This window comes from Stigmatopora nigra, chromosome 2 (assembly GCF_051989575.1).
Source record: "Stigmatopora nigra isolate UIUO_SnigA chromosome 2, RoL_Snig_1.1, whole genome shotgun sequence".
Lineage (NCBI taxonomy): Eukaryota > Metazoa > Chordata > Actinopteri > Syngnathiformes > Syngnathidae > Stigmatopora > Stigmatopora nigra.
This window is the reverse complement of record NC_135509.1, coordinates 9,476,411-9,493,000: the sequence shown is the minus strand read 5'-3', so window position 1 is coordinate 9,493,000 and position 16,590 is coordinate 9,476,411. Positions and strand designations below refer to the sequence as shown.

The following is a 16,590-nucleotide window of genomic DNA, read 5'->3' as shown; positions in this document are numbered from 1 at the left end:
GGTGGCCAAAGGTCGTGCCAAGGTACAAGTGTTCTCTGCGGTGGTGACCATGGACACTGATCAGCCGGTCACTGTGACTTGTTGGTTCTGAGATGACCATCCGAGCCTACTGGACAGATGGGAGCCACGTGATCGGGTAAGTGACTGTGCAGATATACGAGTGAAATACACTCTTGTTTTTCATTTAAAATATAATGCAACAATAGGAAGAATTTGAGCAAAATACTGACAAACAGCTAGTTTTTGGACACTATTGTGTGTTTTATCATTTTCTTCACCAGATGCACCATCTCGTGTCACTTCAGGAATTTTGTTATCATTTTTGCAGCGATGCACAGTGGTCTTCATTCTTTAAAGATGCCACAGTTTGTTAATATGGTGTTTTCATTCCTTTATTGAGTCTAGCTGCTATTTTATCTGAGAAAAGTCTCACAAAATAAACCTACTTCAATAATAATAATCTCAGCTCACATAGTTGGAAGTCACTGCTTTTTTTTTTTTAGCTAACACAAAACTGTTACTGGTTAGATTTTATATAAGCAACAATGAGATTTGTATTTTTTGCTGTCAGATGGAAGTGCATTTTATTGTTTTGCATGTTTTCCACTACATGGCAGCACTAATTTAGTCACATATCACATTAAGTTTTTTTGCTGCAATTTCCAGTCAAACTTTTTGTATCGTCACTCCATCTCATCTGATTATTTGGTGGGTCTTTAAAATGACAAAAAATAATCATGCCCTTTATAAATATATATATTTGCGAATTCATTGACTGAGGCTTGTGCGGAAGTACTATTTGATATACAAACAATATACAATATATATGTAACAATTTTTTGTCAGCCTCTGCGTGCACTGTAAATAAAACTGCAACCACAAAGTCTATTTTTATACAAATGTTTTATTAGAAGTCATGAAATTACATTTGATTATGGAGTGATTTCCAACTAGGCTGCCATAACACATGGTGTGTCATGAGATATCATTAGGGATGTTCCAATTTTTCTCCCTTTGTCATAGCTTTCATTCATAAAAGATATAATTTAATTTGCTGACATTAAGAACAAGAGAACCATGAATGGAACCAAAAAAAACACAGTGTAAACTGTTGTTATCAGAGTAGTACGTCATGGAATTTTATGGCCATAATTTTACGGCTATAATTGTTGTGTTTCATTAAACTCACATTTCACACATTTAAGTAGTTTTGGAAACCAAAAAAGTGAATCGAGACAAGGCAACGTCTTATTTTTTCCTGTCAAAAAATATTTTTTAAAGTCTTCAGTTCATGTTGCATAGGCTATGGTCTGTGCTCCAATCAAATTATGCCTATATTCATTCACTCATTGCCTTTGAGTTAAGAGATGGTTGTTGAATGACTTACCAGGAAGTAGCCAGGTCATGTCTGGTCGATGTGGTCCACTCAAAATCAATCCACCATGTCAAATAAGCACATTATACCTTGACAGAGGGTCCCGTCAACTAATCTTCGGACCACTCATTGTACACAGTGAATAGGCTTATGATTCTATTGCAATGTGAAATAAATTGGTTTAAAAGCATGCTCTTCTTGTACTTTATGTAGTAAATATCACATTATGTCCCCCTTTACTGAACCTTATTTCAAACTATTATTATAGAGCATGTTGTATTCACATTACTACCAGTAGAGGTGGGAAAAGAGTGTATAAAACACATGTAATGTTTAGTATGTTGTTGTGCAATGCAGGGGTTAGGGTTAGAAAATGTATGCTGTTAAACAGCTATAAAAAAAATGAAATCATCCTTTCATACTGAATACAAATCTTAAGACAAAGCAATTTTGACAGCTGACAGTCCTTGTTCTGATGTGTTGAAGGGCAGACATTACAATCTGATACTCTGATGAGCATTCCACATCATTAATCTTTTAAAAATGTCTATGAAAAGGGCCCGGGTGAAATATCTTCTCTTGTATTTACTGTTCAAGTTACGTTCATGACCAGAGGTCCAGCAGAGACCACAGTCTTCGACACCGCCTTGGTTAGCTCTGTAGATGTCACGTCTCTCTCTGCACGACAGGCATCCAAATATGATTGAGAATCAAAAACATACTTAACATATTGCCTATTTTTGGGGAATCCTTACTTTTTCTGTAGCACATGGGCTCACAGGAAGAACCAGAGGCTGCGTTGCATATAGATGTACTGCAATGAATGAATACCTACCAAACAAAAAACACATTAGGACAATTGTGGAGGAACAATTGTGGGTTTCCGTAGGGGGGTCGGCGTATTACATTTTCACCCTCGGGTACAAGTGTGTTTGGATCCACGAAGGTAAACATTTTGAAAAGGAAGCGCTTGTAGTGGCTTGGGAAGTCCACTCCGCCAACAGGAACCAGGAAAGATCTGTAGCGATCGTCTACGTTTGGACACCTGCACGTACAAATGTTGTTAGCCTCAAGAGTTTTTGAAGTTTGCATAAAAAAACAAACAACTGAATGGGCAATCACCACAGTATGTGCTGTTGTTAATAATGTAAACACCGCTACTGTAGGAAAATAGCTTGATCTGTTACCCGTTGATCAGAATGTCCCACTGAGGCACACTGTGAGGACTGGGAGTGGTGGTGGTCCAACAGCGATTGAGGGTAAGTCCTATATTGGGATCGGTCCTGTCTACGAGTCGAACTTCCACGAAAACGTTGTCCCTCAAGATCTTGTTTACGGGATAGTCCGTATCTGTGTAGTAGGAGCTATAGGCCACTTGCACTGCGAGTAAAGAGAAGTTCTCGTTACGTTGCGTCTCGAGAAAAATGGACTTTCCCAATCTGTATGCACGTACCTTCATTACAACCCTTGGTTTGGCATTGTCCATTTCCCAACCTTAGCTGCACAGGAATGGGACCCAAAGCAGCCACTGCTAAAGGAGAATCCTGCAATGGTATAAGTCCTGTAATCAGAGTCTCAACGGACAGGCCTGAGTATCTACACTGGAAGAGTAAACTGAAAAGAAAAAAGTTGCAATCAAAGCCAAATCTAAAATGACTTTCAGCAAGTCATGTCAAATCATCCCTTACTCATAAGTGCTGTCCCTGGTTATGGCCCCCAAAGGCCCCATTCCAACTTCATATGAGGACGTCATCCGATTTTCATAGATGATTTTGTCACCTTCCTCCTGCAAGAGACGGAAAATACACACTCATTAATTTTTTTTCCTCTTATTTTTTTTGGGAGTCTTGAAGAATAAAGGTCTAACCATAACAATGGATCCACAGGCAGTCACTGGGAACTGGTAGATTGAAAAGGCGGAATTGGAGTCAACCTGCGAGCAGCCTGGACCACCTGCCAGCATTGAGATGGTCTCCATGTCTATGTTGGGCAGAGTGGCATCCCTGGCCACTACCACAATGAACTGAGCGTCCCTGGTGCACTGGACAGTCACTAGAAAAAACATAAAACCAAATGAGATTCAGCAGTCATGACAGAGTATAACATAGACTTGGTAAATAATTAGAGCAATAACCCACCACTTTTGCCAAAGTAGCATTGACGGCCACTGTAGCAGCAGCTAATGGCTTCACACGCAGCGGCATCCATCTCGGGACTTCCGCATTGAATCCTATGGATTTCTGGCACGTCACAGGTCTCAAAATTGGACTGCTGCATGTCGGGATTAAAAGGGATGGACGTCTGTTTGTCCGTGTGCTGTTCCTGACGTAGATGTAAATAGTGCAGGCCTTCTGAAAATCCTCGAGGCATTGCGCTTTCTGCTTTATCATAATAAAGGCCCGTGTTCGGGTTAGGGAATGCTGGATGATTGGGTACAGGAAGCACGGACAAGAATTTTTTTTTCGGGACAGGACTCCGATACGGTTGTCGTTGGGCAGGGTCCTGATGTGATTGTTGTTGGACACGGTGCCGATAATGTTGGTTTCGGGAATGTTCTTGAATTAATTCTTTAAACCAAGGTTGGCTGCCGGATGGAGGATTCCTCTGGTTATGGTTGGATCTCCCTGCTTTTATATGGTGTGGTTGAGATGTGTGCCCTTGTGGTGGAGGTAGATAAGGCTGCATTTGACCCGTTTGTATTTGGGGGGAAGAATGAGGATTGGTTAACCCGTGAGAACCAGGGATTACTGGCGATAGGGATAATGAAGGATTCATCGGTGGTTGGTCCACTTCTTTTTTCGGTATTGAAGGAATATTGGGTAGGTGATACGTTGGGACCACGGGAAGTCCAGAATATGAAGGAACCGCTGATAGTTTGTCCACAGGTCTTGTTGGATACGATGGACCACTGGGTACCTGCTGGTCTTGACCCGCAGATGGCGGAGGCATGTACACTTTTTCGTAGTATGTATGCGGCATTCTCTGATGAAATGAAGGAGCAGGTTTGGATTCGATAGCGGGATAATGATAATGCGTGGGAGTATGCCCTTGCGCTTCATGGTCTGATGGAGAGTTCACAGGGTATGGTTGTGGAAGATTGTTCCATGTCGGTTGGCGTGTGAACTTTAGCTGTGGTTGGTCAGATTCAAGTGCCGGTAAAAAAGGTCCTGTCATTAGTGGACTTGCTTGGTCTGCAGAAAGTATCTTTTTTGGCGGTTGAGAATTTTGCGCTGGAGAAGGTGGAGGAGGAAAAGGCCATGGCGGTGGAACATTTTGGTTTTGACTGTCAGGAAGATTAATAGACACATAAGGTGAAAACATGTGCTCATGGGTATACGGCGTTCCAGGCTTCGAAGGCTTCATTGGTTCTGGATCTGGCGGTCGTTGTGGGTCATAAGGGTGAACGTAGGGGGTATCTGGTAGATCCATTTGCTGTCCGGAAGGCATCAGCATTGCCTCAACCGTTGTCCCAGTGAAGCACCATAGCAGTACTAGTGCCAAGAATGAGGTGGCACTCCAGCATCTGATCATGGCTTCAAGTTTGATCCAAACAGGTCCCAAATGGGACATGACTGTTTGTGTGCCAGTTTATATATTTGACCTGACTGGATAACTCTAAAGCACCACCTCTCCTCTTAAAAATTCCCACCAATCGAGGCCGCTTTCCCGTCTAAAGTCATGGTGCAATTCTCTTGGTGTGCTTCACAAGGCCACTTATAAAAAAATGTTGTGCAGCACATGTGGTGAAAGTGCAGCTTGACATCTATGTCACTCAAACTTTTCAAAGGCCTGTGTAACCTCAAGCTGTGTTTGAAACCAAATATTTAGCTGGAACAGAATACAAATACTGAGTTTAAACTTTATCTTTTGTCAGAAAGTAACAAGCAGTTCAAGGTTTCGTTTTATTTTTTTTTGTACCTGGTGTGTGTGTGTGTGTGTGTGTGTTGTACACATTACATAATTTTTTTTAGAGTTCATAATGTTTTTTAATTAAATTTTAACACAATGTCCAATATGATTGTGACACACAATAGTAGCAACATTGTGAAATAAAGGCTTATTTTTTCTAAGTATCTACAAAAATTAATATTCTCTATTTAATAATCAAAAATAGTTTGGAAACAAACTCATACCCTCACAACAGGCTACAAACATTATTTTTTTTATTTGATACATAATTTGATGTGTTAAGTGCCATGTTTTATGTCCTCTCCCTAAACACACCGTGACTGTTTCATTTTTATTCTAATAATATATTTTCAAATCACCTTGTTGTTGTTGTTTTGGTCTGTAGTTTCCCTTTAAAATTGGAGAGCTGTTGCCGACCTACATTTCCCATAATCCCACTCGGTAATGCTTGTCAAATCTGCTTTGGCTAGCAAGAGGAGGGACGGAGGCGCTTGTGTTGTCCTCCCGGTGTCCCGGCATGTTTGGCTGGTCTCCGCAGGGCTCTGACGCGAACAGCCGGAGGAGGAAAAGGCAGCCTGAACACGCTCAAGGTGAGCTCCCCAAAAATATAAATTGAAACGTAATTACAAACCACTTCATATGAGTACACTACGTTACAAACAGCCTTAGGATGGCAGCAATATTTTGCATCGCAAGTGTAAAGTTACTATTAAATTGACCTTTGCTTGCTGATAGCTTTTGAGTGACAACTTATATTTATGTCAAAAACACGTGTTTTTACGATCGTCATCACTATCTTAAAATAGCATCACAATATGATTTTTATATTTTAATTTTTTTCCCTGCAGCCTAACATTTATCAGTTAAGATCCCCTAATTGATTCTTCCGTGATTTGTTGGCATATTTCACTTAATAAAATATTTAATGATTATCATATACCCCTTAAAATCACAAAAAAATATAGAAATGACTTCACATAATAAAAATAAGCAAAAGCAAAGGAGCCTGGGGTATTTATGCTTAAACATAGGACTTGTATATACTTCTGAGCTTGTTTTAAATCTATTAAAATCGTTGTTATATAACTGGAAATAAAAATCAACATTTTTGTAGCATGCTCCCGATAAGATGCAAAAGTGGGAAGTAAAAGAAGTTTTCAGAAATACTTTAAGATGTCACGGGGATTTTGCAATTGCATCTTGTGAAAGCAGTAGGTTTTAATCACATGACATGGTGCCAGTGGGGTAAAAAAAAGCTTTTGTTGAAGTAGTACTGCTTTAAGTTTGCAGGAAGAAGTGTAATCTACTGGCAAGACCAATTTTGAAATCTGTCTTCTATATATTACATCTATTTGTCAATTCAATAACATATATATAAATAATTAGTGATTAGGGCTTCAAATTGATGGAGAATTTCAAAAGAAACACTCCTGAGTAGTATTTTTTTCTATACACTGCTTGTAACAAGACACATATCTTATACTTTTGTGAAATAATCATTAGATTTTGTGTTTTCAAAAAGTGGATTTTTTTTAAGCAGAGGCATTGGAATATATCAAGCATTTAAAAATATAACTCACTCTCTAGGGACATGTCAAGTCAAATCGAGTTTATTTGTATAGCCCTAAATGTGCCAGTAAATCAGTCCAGATTTTTGTGTTTTTATTGGAAAGAGCTGCAGTGAGCTTTGTAGCTTTGCTTTGCAGGACCCACGGGGGAACAACAACAACTACACGATGATGCTCAGGTACCTGACGATGATGGACAGCTCCGTGAGTGCTTTGGCAGAGGTCCACAACTTCACACAGCAGAGTTTTGCACTGGGGTCACACAGCAATCCATATGTCCCACCAAATTTTCAACAAACTCCCTCTCAGCACATGCATGTGCGTAGTGGCCAACAGCAACATTTACATTCACTGTCAATTAAATTTTTCTTTGCAAACATTTGTTTACTTTGGAATGAACCTTTCAGATCCAAGCCATGCCTCTTATGAAGATAGCTGGGAGGAGATCCAAAGCTTAAGGACTATTCGAGCTGAGAATGAAGTGGAAGCCAACAAACTAGTCAACAACTATAGGGTAGGATTTTTTGTCAGAATGAAGAAGGCTGTCTGTAATTGAACCCGGAAATGTATCCTTATAAGAAATACTGAGCAAGTGCAGTTCAGTGTTTATAGAAGGTCGAATTGCTCATCTAATTATAACTTGTCTATGTGTTTCAGTTTGGCTTTCGAAAATGGAAGAGCCACGTGACAGAGCGCCCATTTGAAGACAGGTCTGAAGTGGTTAAAGAGCTCTACTCTGAATTAAATGTCATTAAGCCACCACATACTGGCCCAGGTACATAAGCACTGAGTAGTTCAGTCTGGTTTAATATTACACAAAAGGCATGGTGATCAGATAATACCCCTGTTGAAGCCACATTGTCAAGTCTGTAATTATACTATGATGAAGATATACCTATACTACAATTTATACAGTTTTACTATACTCCATTGTGTAATGTCACTATATTCTGTTGTGTTTTAATTCTAGTTTATTTTGTCTGTTCTGATGGCAGGCCATCTCCTTACCTGTGGAAATGTGCTGTATGTGGTTTTATTCGGTTGGTGGATCTTCTTGATGTACTTCCTAGTTAGCGTACTCATGTTCTTCACTGTCATCGGTGCACCCTACGGTAAGTGAGTCATGTTTTGACATGATCAAGAATATACCTTATTTTTTACTCATGACACTTACTTTATTGTGACTACTTTTCAGGAAAGCTCTGCTGGAAGCTGGCCTTTTACTTCCTATGGCCATTTGGGAAGTTAGTTTACCAGGTATTACATTATGTACAGAATTAAGACAAAGTCTCCCCATAGCACAACTCGCTTGTAAATATTCCACCAGTCTTTTTATTGCAACGGTGCTTGATGAAAGTTACATTTTCTAACATCTGACATCTTTTTATGCAGGTTGGACAACGATTTCACAGATGTTGTGAGCAAATGCCTGACTGTGAGTGTGATGGCCAATGGACGGAGGACAGCTCCCCGGTCCTGCTGCCGTCACCAACTGAGAGTCCCATCCCGGAGGAGGCCTTGCGGCAACACCCCCCCTCTGGCTACTGGGTAACACATTTAAACTAATCAAGTCATTATGAATGGGTGAAAACCTCTTAAAATGGTCACTTAAAAGGATATGATGCAATGGGCATAAAAGGAAAATGGTGTCGGGTGCTCGTATAATGGGGAAACTCCATTCCACTTGTTGCTTTTAGTGTCGTTGCGCCACTTATTTGTGGCTGTTGCTGGGATATCCTCCCCTGGTGATTATCCACTCTGTGGTCTGCCTCTGCTCCTGGATTCTGGTCTTCACCATCCCCGTAGCCAAGATGAACTTGCGCACTGTAGGCGTCATCCTTCTGTTGCCTCCTGAGGAAGTTTCTGTGTCAGCCAACTCGCAGAGGAAGGCAAGAGAATAATGGGATTTTATCGCATTACAACTCTCGCACTTGGGAGCAGTTGTTTATTTTATTATAAATTTTTGCATCTTAGTGTCAAGGTTACGAGAGCCGGACACTGCTATGCTGCTACCGTGCTGCCAACTTGTACTACTACAAGTATACTGTGGATGGCATCAATATATTTGCTGTCAGTATCCTTTAGCGTTTTAAACAGTCTGAATTCCAGTTTGAGCTAAAGTGCATAAAAGAAGAAGCTACTATTTATTATCTTGCATTTGAGCACAGAGAACTTTGAACAATGAGCTCACACTGAGTTATTAACTTTGACTCTCCACCCAGACCTTCTCCCTCTTGTTATAATTGCACTAATCATCGGGTACATTGACAAAGAAAATCGCTATGCCAGCTCTGATGTCAAATTCGCCATAGCCGTCTCCTCCATCATACCTCTGTCCTACTACATCGGCATGGGCATCGCCAGGTGAGCGCAAAAGCAAGGCTTCTCCTACCGCTTGGATCCACGGATGCGTTTACACAATCTGTTTTCCTCCTCTCTGAACCTTTTCAGCATTTCTGCCCAGTGTAACTTTGCCGTAGGCGCCGTCATCAATGCCACCTTTGGCTCCATCACCGAGTTGACTTTTTACATTACGGCTCTTCTGAGGGGCCACCGGGCAGCCAACCCGTGTCTGCAGGAAATTGTGAAGGCAGCGCTGACTGGGACGCTTCTCGGGTGCATCCTCTTCATCCCCGTGAGTCCTCTTGATTTTGTATCTATATATTTTTTTTTACACGCAGGGCAAAATCTCAGTTATTGCAAATATTCCCCCCCCCCCGCCCCCCGCCCCCCTGCAGGGAATCTGTATGATCATTGGAGGATTGAAACATTGTGAACAAAGATTTAACAGCCGCTGTACAGGAGTGAGTTCTGCGCTTCTCTTCATCTCTGTTGGAGGTAACCAAAAGAGTAATGAACATTTCCGGTCATTTTTTGATTCAAATTTTCTAAAGAACCTAGATCCTGTCGTGGTTAACCCTTGAAAGGCCACTCTATTTTTATTCATTTTAATTTTGTTTTCTTAACGTTTTGTTAATTCCAATTTTTTTAATTGATACGAAATATAATAGAATGTCTCATATTTTCATAAAAAATACTCAAATTCTCACTGAAACCCTGCGTCCAAGTGAAACAAACTAATTTTTTATTAACATGCAACGTTTGTGTTTTGATGGCCAATAGACTAAATTCAACATTTATTTAAATACCATGAATACAATGTATATTCCAACACTAGTTAAATACAGTTAATTTTTTTTTAAGGAGGCCCCTGATCCATCGCATTGTGGATTTGTACCTATTCCATGTCGGAGTGAAATGTTTGAAGTTTATTGATTGTTCTTTCAACTTCAGGTGTCTTTGCCCCCACATTGTTCTCCAAGGCTTATGGGAACTTTGTGTGCGACTCGTGCACCAACTCCACCTCAGCAAACACCACCAGTAACAGCAGCGGCCCGTTCATCTGCCACAACTGCCACTATGATGTGGTGAGCACCTTTCATATCAAAAGACTTCATTAAGGTGTTATAGTCTACACGGAACGCTATAGTATCCGACCGACTCTGCCACTCTTTCTATCCAACAGAACAACAGCACCCTTTTCCATCACCATGTTGAGTAAGATATCATTTCATTTCTTCTCCAAAAGCACCACACGTTTTCTTCTTGTTTTGGTTCAATTTTACAAGATTTATCTAACTGATCTCCAACCTGCCTTTACTTGGCGGAATTTTGGCCTTTTTAATCACTAAACATCAGTTATATGAGGCATCTAAATGTTTTTTCATACACATATTCCCTCCACAATGTTGTTGTTAGGCCCCTGGTGTACACGGTTTCTGCTCTCTTGCCCATGGCTTATGTCATTGGACTGATATTCTCACTCAAGACACACTCCCACATCTACGACATCCATGTTGGAGATGGACAAGGTAGGACTTTGACTCGATTGAATTCAAACCTGTTAATGGCTGATTGGCAAGGTTTTAACCTAACCAGAAAGGGCCCAGCAGCAACACAGTGTTGCTGTGGTTCACTGGTCCCGCTGGAGGTCCATGCTCATTCTCATCATGGCCACCGTGCTCATGTCCGCTTGTGCCGACTTGGCCACCGAACACATCCAGCCCATCCTCAGCCAGCCTAATGTCTCTCAGGTAGGCCAAAGAGGCAAAGATGACCCATCCATTTTTTAGGGAGACCTGGTTTCATGAGTTTTTATTGTTTTCCAGTATTTCATTGGGGTGACGGTTCTCGCCATGGTTTCTGAAATCCCTGAAATTGTCAATGGGATCCAATTTGCACTTCAGAACAACATAAGTCTCAGGTAGCCACAGGAAGAATATGAGTTCAAGGTGTACTTTGAAATTCATATTTTGTCTTCTTCTTGTCATTAGCTTAGAGGTGGGTAGCTGTATAGCTGTACAAGTCTGCATGCTCCAGATTCCCATCTTGGTCTTGTTCAACGCCTTCTATGTAAGATCTTCATTTTGCTGTGCAGAAATAATTCACCATGGTTATGATTTAAACCCTGTCACGCCTTTTTCAGGATGTGGGCTTTGTGCTCTTGTTTAGCGACCTACACCTTTGGAGCAGTATCTTCAGTGTCATTTTAGTGAACTACATCTTCATGGATGGCAAATCAGATTATTTGCAAGGTATGTATTTACAGATCAAGTACAAAATATGACAGTTAGGCATCACTAGACTTTTTAATCAAGTTGTGCATAATCTTATTTTAATATCATTCCCTTTTTTCTTTGACTACAGGAACTGCACTGGTAGTTGTCTATCTGATCTTAATGGCTCTCTATTACTTTGCTCCATCACCAGCTGGCTGCTGAATGAGAAGATATGTGGTATCACGTTTTACAACCTTCTTACTTTTAAGTAAAATAAGTAAGTAATGGGCAAACCCATTTTGCGTTAACCCTAGCGTCAATGCTAACATTACAATTTGTTTATTGTTTGCAACTCGCGGTACAATCCCAAAGACACTGTAAAGATTTGTTAAAACCAGTTTTTATTCCTGCACAGTATTTATATATCTTACATAGAATTAATTACATAGCACTCCTATGACTGACACTGCGTAGAATTACTGAAATATGTTATTTTTTTGTTTTCTTTTAGAGAAGAGGTCTCCTCGAGGGCCACTGTGGGTGCAGGTTTTTGTTCCAACTAATGCAATGCAAACAGTTAAACCAATGAGGTTTCTTCTGAAAAAGGAAGCACCTGACTGCAATCTACTGATTGCACTTCTAGGATAAAAGATTGGCGGAAAGGATTCATCTCACAGGTTGGAACAAAAACCCACACCCATTGTAAACCTTTCTGTAATAGTTTGGGGAGCAGTGTTTAAGAGGTCCTTAATGTGCACTGAAAAATTATTTTTCCATCAATGTGTCAAAATAATATGATATTTTAATAGACGAAAACATGCCTGTATGTGTGAAAATACAAGACCATTCAAGTTTTTTGAAAAAAATAGTCTGCCCGAGTTTTATTACACAACAGAAACTAGAAAAGATTTACAACATCATCAAATGTGCCTTTAAGGAAACATTTGTGTTAAATACAGTGACATGCCAACATGCAGAAGAGATCTTAAACGTCACAACTAAAAACATTTTAGACACGGGCAAGTCTAATTTAAAACATATTGAAATAGACTGCCTGTCATATTAAACAAAGGTGATAAACAGCATTTATAACAATAAAATAAATCAATGGGTAAGGTGTCCAGAAGTTTTGTAAAAATGTGCTTTTCAAACAGTACCAGTTTAAAAAGAAAAAATAAATAGTGTTCCATACACAGTTTAAGGAAACAGGCAAACAAAAATAAACAACAACATTCATAGTAAACAACAACAGGGTGATTTAGAACAACTTAGACACTTAGAAGTGTATCCTGCACTCAACAAGCACCGAGTCGATCATAACAATGAATTTGTACACCCCAAAAAAGGCACCACATAGGCTGGGAAAAACAAAGATTTAAAATATTAAAAAACAAAAAGGACACGAGGCACTAGGAAAGTCACAGTGCTGCCATAGAAATAAAATAACCTCTAATACACGCAAAATAAAACATTCTATTGAAGTCAGACAATTACATGCTATTGCATGTTATCGTTTTACCGCAAGAATTTGAACAAAACAAAATGAGTCTTCCCTGTTTTGAGTGCAGAATGGAAACAAAGTAGTTAAGGCCATAAAAATCACATAGTCCACCAAATTAGTCTGTACACTTTTAGAAAATGCTAAAAGAAACAAGATCAGGCTAAAACCCAGAAGGCAATGTTAAAATCAATGTGGTATTAGGTTGCTGTCTTCTTTTTTTTAACTCCCCCGAAGGTTCACTATGCTCTGCATCTGTCAAATCAAGAGTGGTACCTACTTGAGCCGCTGAATGAGCGTTTGTGGCAGTCCCAGACTGAGCAACTGTAAGGTGGACAGCTGAGCTAAGTGAGGCAGGGTCTTTAGTAGTTTCTCCCATGCCAGCTCCAGTAGGCTGGGCACCACCAGCCACACTTTGTACAACGAAGCTGTACGACGATTACCGGACATGTTCACCACACCGCCGTGGATATACATGCAGCCACCCTGAAAAGGCATGGGGGGAAAAAAAATGATTATTTTTGGGGGGGCAATTTTGATTTTTAAACAGATAACCCTTCAAGCCACTACCCAGATTTCTAACTTCTTTCCCCAGTCAGCTTTGGAGAGGGTACAAAAGAAACTGGACTATTTCTGGTTTGCAATATAACTACATCAGTGTGAAAATATTCAACTATGATTAAGGATGTGATCACAAGAAGGACCGGAATAACAACAGAAGAAAAAAATCTAGGGATGAAGACTTGAAAAGGTAGAGACATTTCTCATATTGTAACAGTATTAATCTTATGATGACTTACAGGCGTGACAGCGGCGCAGTGAAAGTAGGCTGGCTCTGGCATTACGGCAGGTAGCTTGGTCCACTGAAAGGTGCTGAGGTGGAGCTTCCACAAGTCAGCCATGATCAGCTGACCATCATAGCCACCACATATAAACACCTCTACAAGAGCGGACAAACAGGTAGTAGTTAAAAAAAGAAGAATGTGGCAGTTGTAGAAAAAGTGAACAGAAATCAAGTTGCAAAAAGGAGGTAATGGAATTTTTTTTGAACAATCGTTGATTGTGTGTTATTTTTAAAATTATTTTTAAGAGAAATGGTGGGTGAAGAGTGACATTTTAGCCCATTCAAGATAACTTACCATCCTTGACCTGCACACAACTGTGACAGCGACGAGCAGCAGGATAGCCTGGTATTAAATTCAACAAAAGGGTATTCTGTCATCAAACTCATGAATATCATGGATGTATATTGTATATTTTAAGATGCAAAACGATGCTGTGCCAACCTAGTTTCCCATGGGGTTTGGTGACTATTTCCTCCCAGTAATTTGTCTCCAGGTTATAAGCGTGAATCTGGAATGCCATCAAGGTAAGTCAGTTAGAACAGGACTACAAAAATGTTTGTTATTCCCTAAACAAAATATTGATCAAAATGGTAGTTCACTTTTTTTTCTAGGTAAAAACTACGTTCTTTACCGACGGAAATCCTTACTTTGTCGAGGCAATACGATGACCAGGAAGTCCCGCCTCCCAGAATGTATATCCTTTGTTCGTCATGAGCTAGTTCATGTCTGTACCTTTTGGAATCATACACTTAGTTATACTATCAGACACCTTTTAAATCCATTCTTAAACTATGCACTTGTTTTACCTCTCCTCTGGCAGGTCTTTGGGGACATTGTTGGGCTTGAGATGGCACCACTCTTTGGTAGTCAGGTCTAGCCTGTGCAAGTCTGTGCTGTAAAGGTAGCCGGTGGTTCCTCCAAAAACGTACAGGTAGCCATTTATTATGACCATTGCCTGTAAAGTAACACTTTAGTTTATTTGTGGGCTGTAAAAAAAAAAAAAAATAAATAAAAACAACAAACCCTGTCATAAGATAATTCTAGTTACCTGGCCGTAAATTTTGTTTGGCTTTGTTCCATTGCAGACTAGCAGATTCCATTGCTTGTGCTTAACGTTGCAAACGTGGACATCGTTGCCGTTGTTTTCACCAAACGGGATTCCCGTACCACCAAAAACCAATAGGTTACTCCCATGAAAGACAGCTAGAGGGGGAATAGGTGGTATACACACATTGTGAAATGTAGCCAAAATCGAGCATTTATCGCTCATTACTATTAAAGCTGGGGTGTCTAATTTGCAGCCACTTTTTATTGGCCGTCGGCAAATTAGGAAAATATCGTTAAATGTGGCCCGGACAAGAAGCTTGAGTTCAGCTTACATTTATTAGCACTTATCAACTTTAACACTAAATATAGCTAGCCGCTAAAACAGTACCTCTGTCAGCTCAGAGGTCAAAAACCTTAACATTGGCCTTGGTAAAACCGACAAAAAAAGACGTGTCGTTAGCAACATTTACCTGACATGGACGCTAGCTCTGTGGGAATGTAACCCTCCGTCTGAACACGATGCCAGGTGGCAGTGGCGAAATGAAACCTCCACAACTCCCTGAAGAGAGGAAAGTCTTCATTTTCTGCTCCGCCTGCCTCCCTGAAATCCGGGTTGTAGCCGCCAAACACATAGAGGTGGGTGCTGTCTGCTACACAGCGGTGTCCGCTACGAGCAGCGGGTACCCAGGGTCCTGTAAACATTTACAATGCAATGAAGGATCAACCCCATGGCTGGAGTGTGTTGTAAAACTAAAAATGCATTACCTTCCCTTAGAAAGCGGTTGGGGATGCGAAGGCTTGGGAATGCGGGGGATAAAATGCGTCGAGCCTGAAGCCAGCGAGCCCGCATCTTGAAGCCTGTAATCACAAGATGGCAATCTCAGGAAGACCCAACCACAGTGAGTTGAATGCAAGCTATTTGAGCACTTCTATATCCTTCAAATGACAATGATTCCAAATTGCCTACTTAATTGCATTCCTTTTGTTGTTGGTTTCTACTTTTTACACAAACTGCCCTTCTCTTACAAGGAATTTGCACTTTATTCTTCATGTTCTTCACATTTTGACAGAAGTAGATGAAGCTAATACCAAGCAATTAATGGACCATGCCTGTCATACAGGCAAAAAAAAAGATTATTCTCAGTTTCCAGTGAAGACAAATATAACAGATGATACAGTACAGGTGTACCTAATGTGTCCACGTTGACTGAAATTCTTACAAGCCTAAAAACGAATAGAAAAAAAGAAAGATTCTATCTTTTTAATGATGTACTTTCTGTCCAATTGACGCATCCATTTACCTATTTGCAAGATGCATACATGCTAAAGCTAGCTACCTTCCCTAGTTCAGTTAAACGATTTAAGTAGGCACTGCTCGTACAAACTGATGACACATCATTGATATATTATTTAAAATAGATTTCACGTATATTAGCATTATTGACTCGTAAGTCTCTGCTCTTGATGTTGATTTACATACCTGAATCTCGACCGGAGGGCCTCCATGACAATTTCTCAAACTTATTGAGCTGAGTCGAGCTTTCGTCCTGCAACGACGTAGACATGTTGATGAGATGCTAGCACCGATAGAGGCGTTTTAGTTGGGACGTCAACGCAAAGCCCCCCAAAAAGGCCTTTTAACAAGGAGCACCATTAGAGGGGAAGTATGTTTAGAAATAACCCATCTGAGGACACACGCCAGTTTCTGCTGTTAGTGGTGCGGCGAGGTCATGTGATCTACTCTGGCCAATCAGAAAGAGAGACGCTCTCTGGGTCGCATTTAAGAGAC

At 40.4% G+C, this 16,590-nt stretch overlaps 3 protein-coding genes across 5 annotated transcripts; 1 reads left to right on the top strand and 2 right to left on the bottom strand.

Annotated features, from left to right (window-relative positions):
• Positions 1–11: 11 nt before the first annotated feature.
• LOC144211644 (uncharacterized) lies at positions 12–12,641 on the top strand. 3 transcript variants are annotated; one of them, XM_077739050.1, is made up of 21 exons: positions 12–136; positions 5,670–5,874; positions 6,991–7,056; positions 7,260–7,366; positions 7,510–7,627; positions 7,848–7,964; positions 8,048–8,109; positions 8,245–8,400; positions 8,550–8,741; positions 8,827–8,926; positions 9,075–9,216; positions 9,304–9,487; positions 9,591–9,690; positions 10,147–10,280; positions 10,379–10,410; positions 10,612–10,724; positions 10,792–10,946; positions 11,022–11,116; positions 11,187–11,265; positions 11,339–11,447; positions 11,560–12,640. In XM_077739050.1, exons 2-21 carry the CDS (start codon positions 5,802–5,804, stop codon positions 11,631–11,633), a joined length of 2,208 nt encoding a protein of 735 aa, XP_077595176.1. In that variant the 5' UTR covers positions 12–136; positions 5,670–5,801; the 3' UTR covers positions 11,634–12,640. The 3 variants fall into 3 exon arrangements, with proteins under 3 accessions (XP_077595176.1, XP_077595185.1, XP_077595168.1); XM_077739059.1 differs by having other exon boundaries at positions 13–136; positions 6,991–7,031; positions 11,560–12,641; XM_077739042.1 differs by having other exon boundaries at positions 13–136; positions 6,991–7,170; positions 11,560–12,638.
• On the bottom strand, positions 1,564–4,962 carry LOC144215910 (uncharacterized). Its single transcript, XM_077745127.1, has 8 exons — positions 3,514–4,962; positions 3,243–3,427; positions 3,064–3,161; positions 2,829–2,989; positions 2,563–2,755; positions 2,282–2,420; positions 2,131–2,206; positions 1,564–2,053 (listed from the first exon to the last, which is right to left on the bottom strand). Exons 1-8 carry the CDS (start codon positions 4,943–4,945, stop codon positions 1,968–1,970), a joined length of 2,370 nt encoding a protein of 789 aa, XP_077601253.1. The 5' UTR covers positions 4,946–4,962; the 3' UTR covers positions 1,564–1,967.
• On the bottom strand, positions 12,255–16,559 carry LOC144211665 (kelch domain-containing protein 10-like). Its single transcript, XM_077739070.1, has 10 exons — positions 16,282–16,559; positions 15,567–15,659; positions 15,272–15,493; positions 14,803–14,957; positions 14,561–14,709; positions 14,402–14,486; positions 14,196–14,262; positions 14,049–14,096; positions 13,710–13,849; positions 12,255–13,395 (listed from the first exon to the last, which is right to left on the bottom strand). The coding sequence occupies exons 1-10, from the start codon at positions 16,364–16,366 to the stop codon at positions 13,186–13,188; spliced, it is 1,254 nt and encodes a 417-aa protein (XP_077595196.1). The 5' UTR covers positions 16,367–16,559; the 3' UTR covers positions 12,255–13,185.
• Positions 16,560–16,590: the final 31 nt, after the last annotated feature.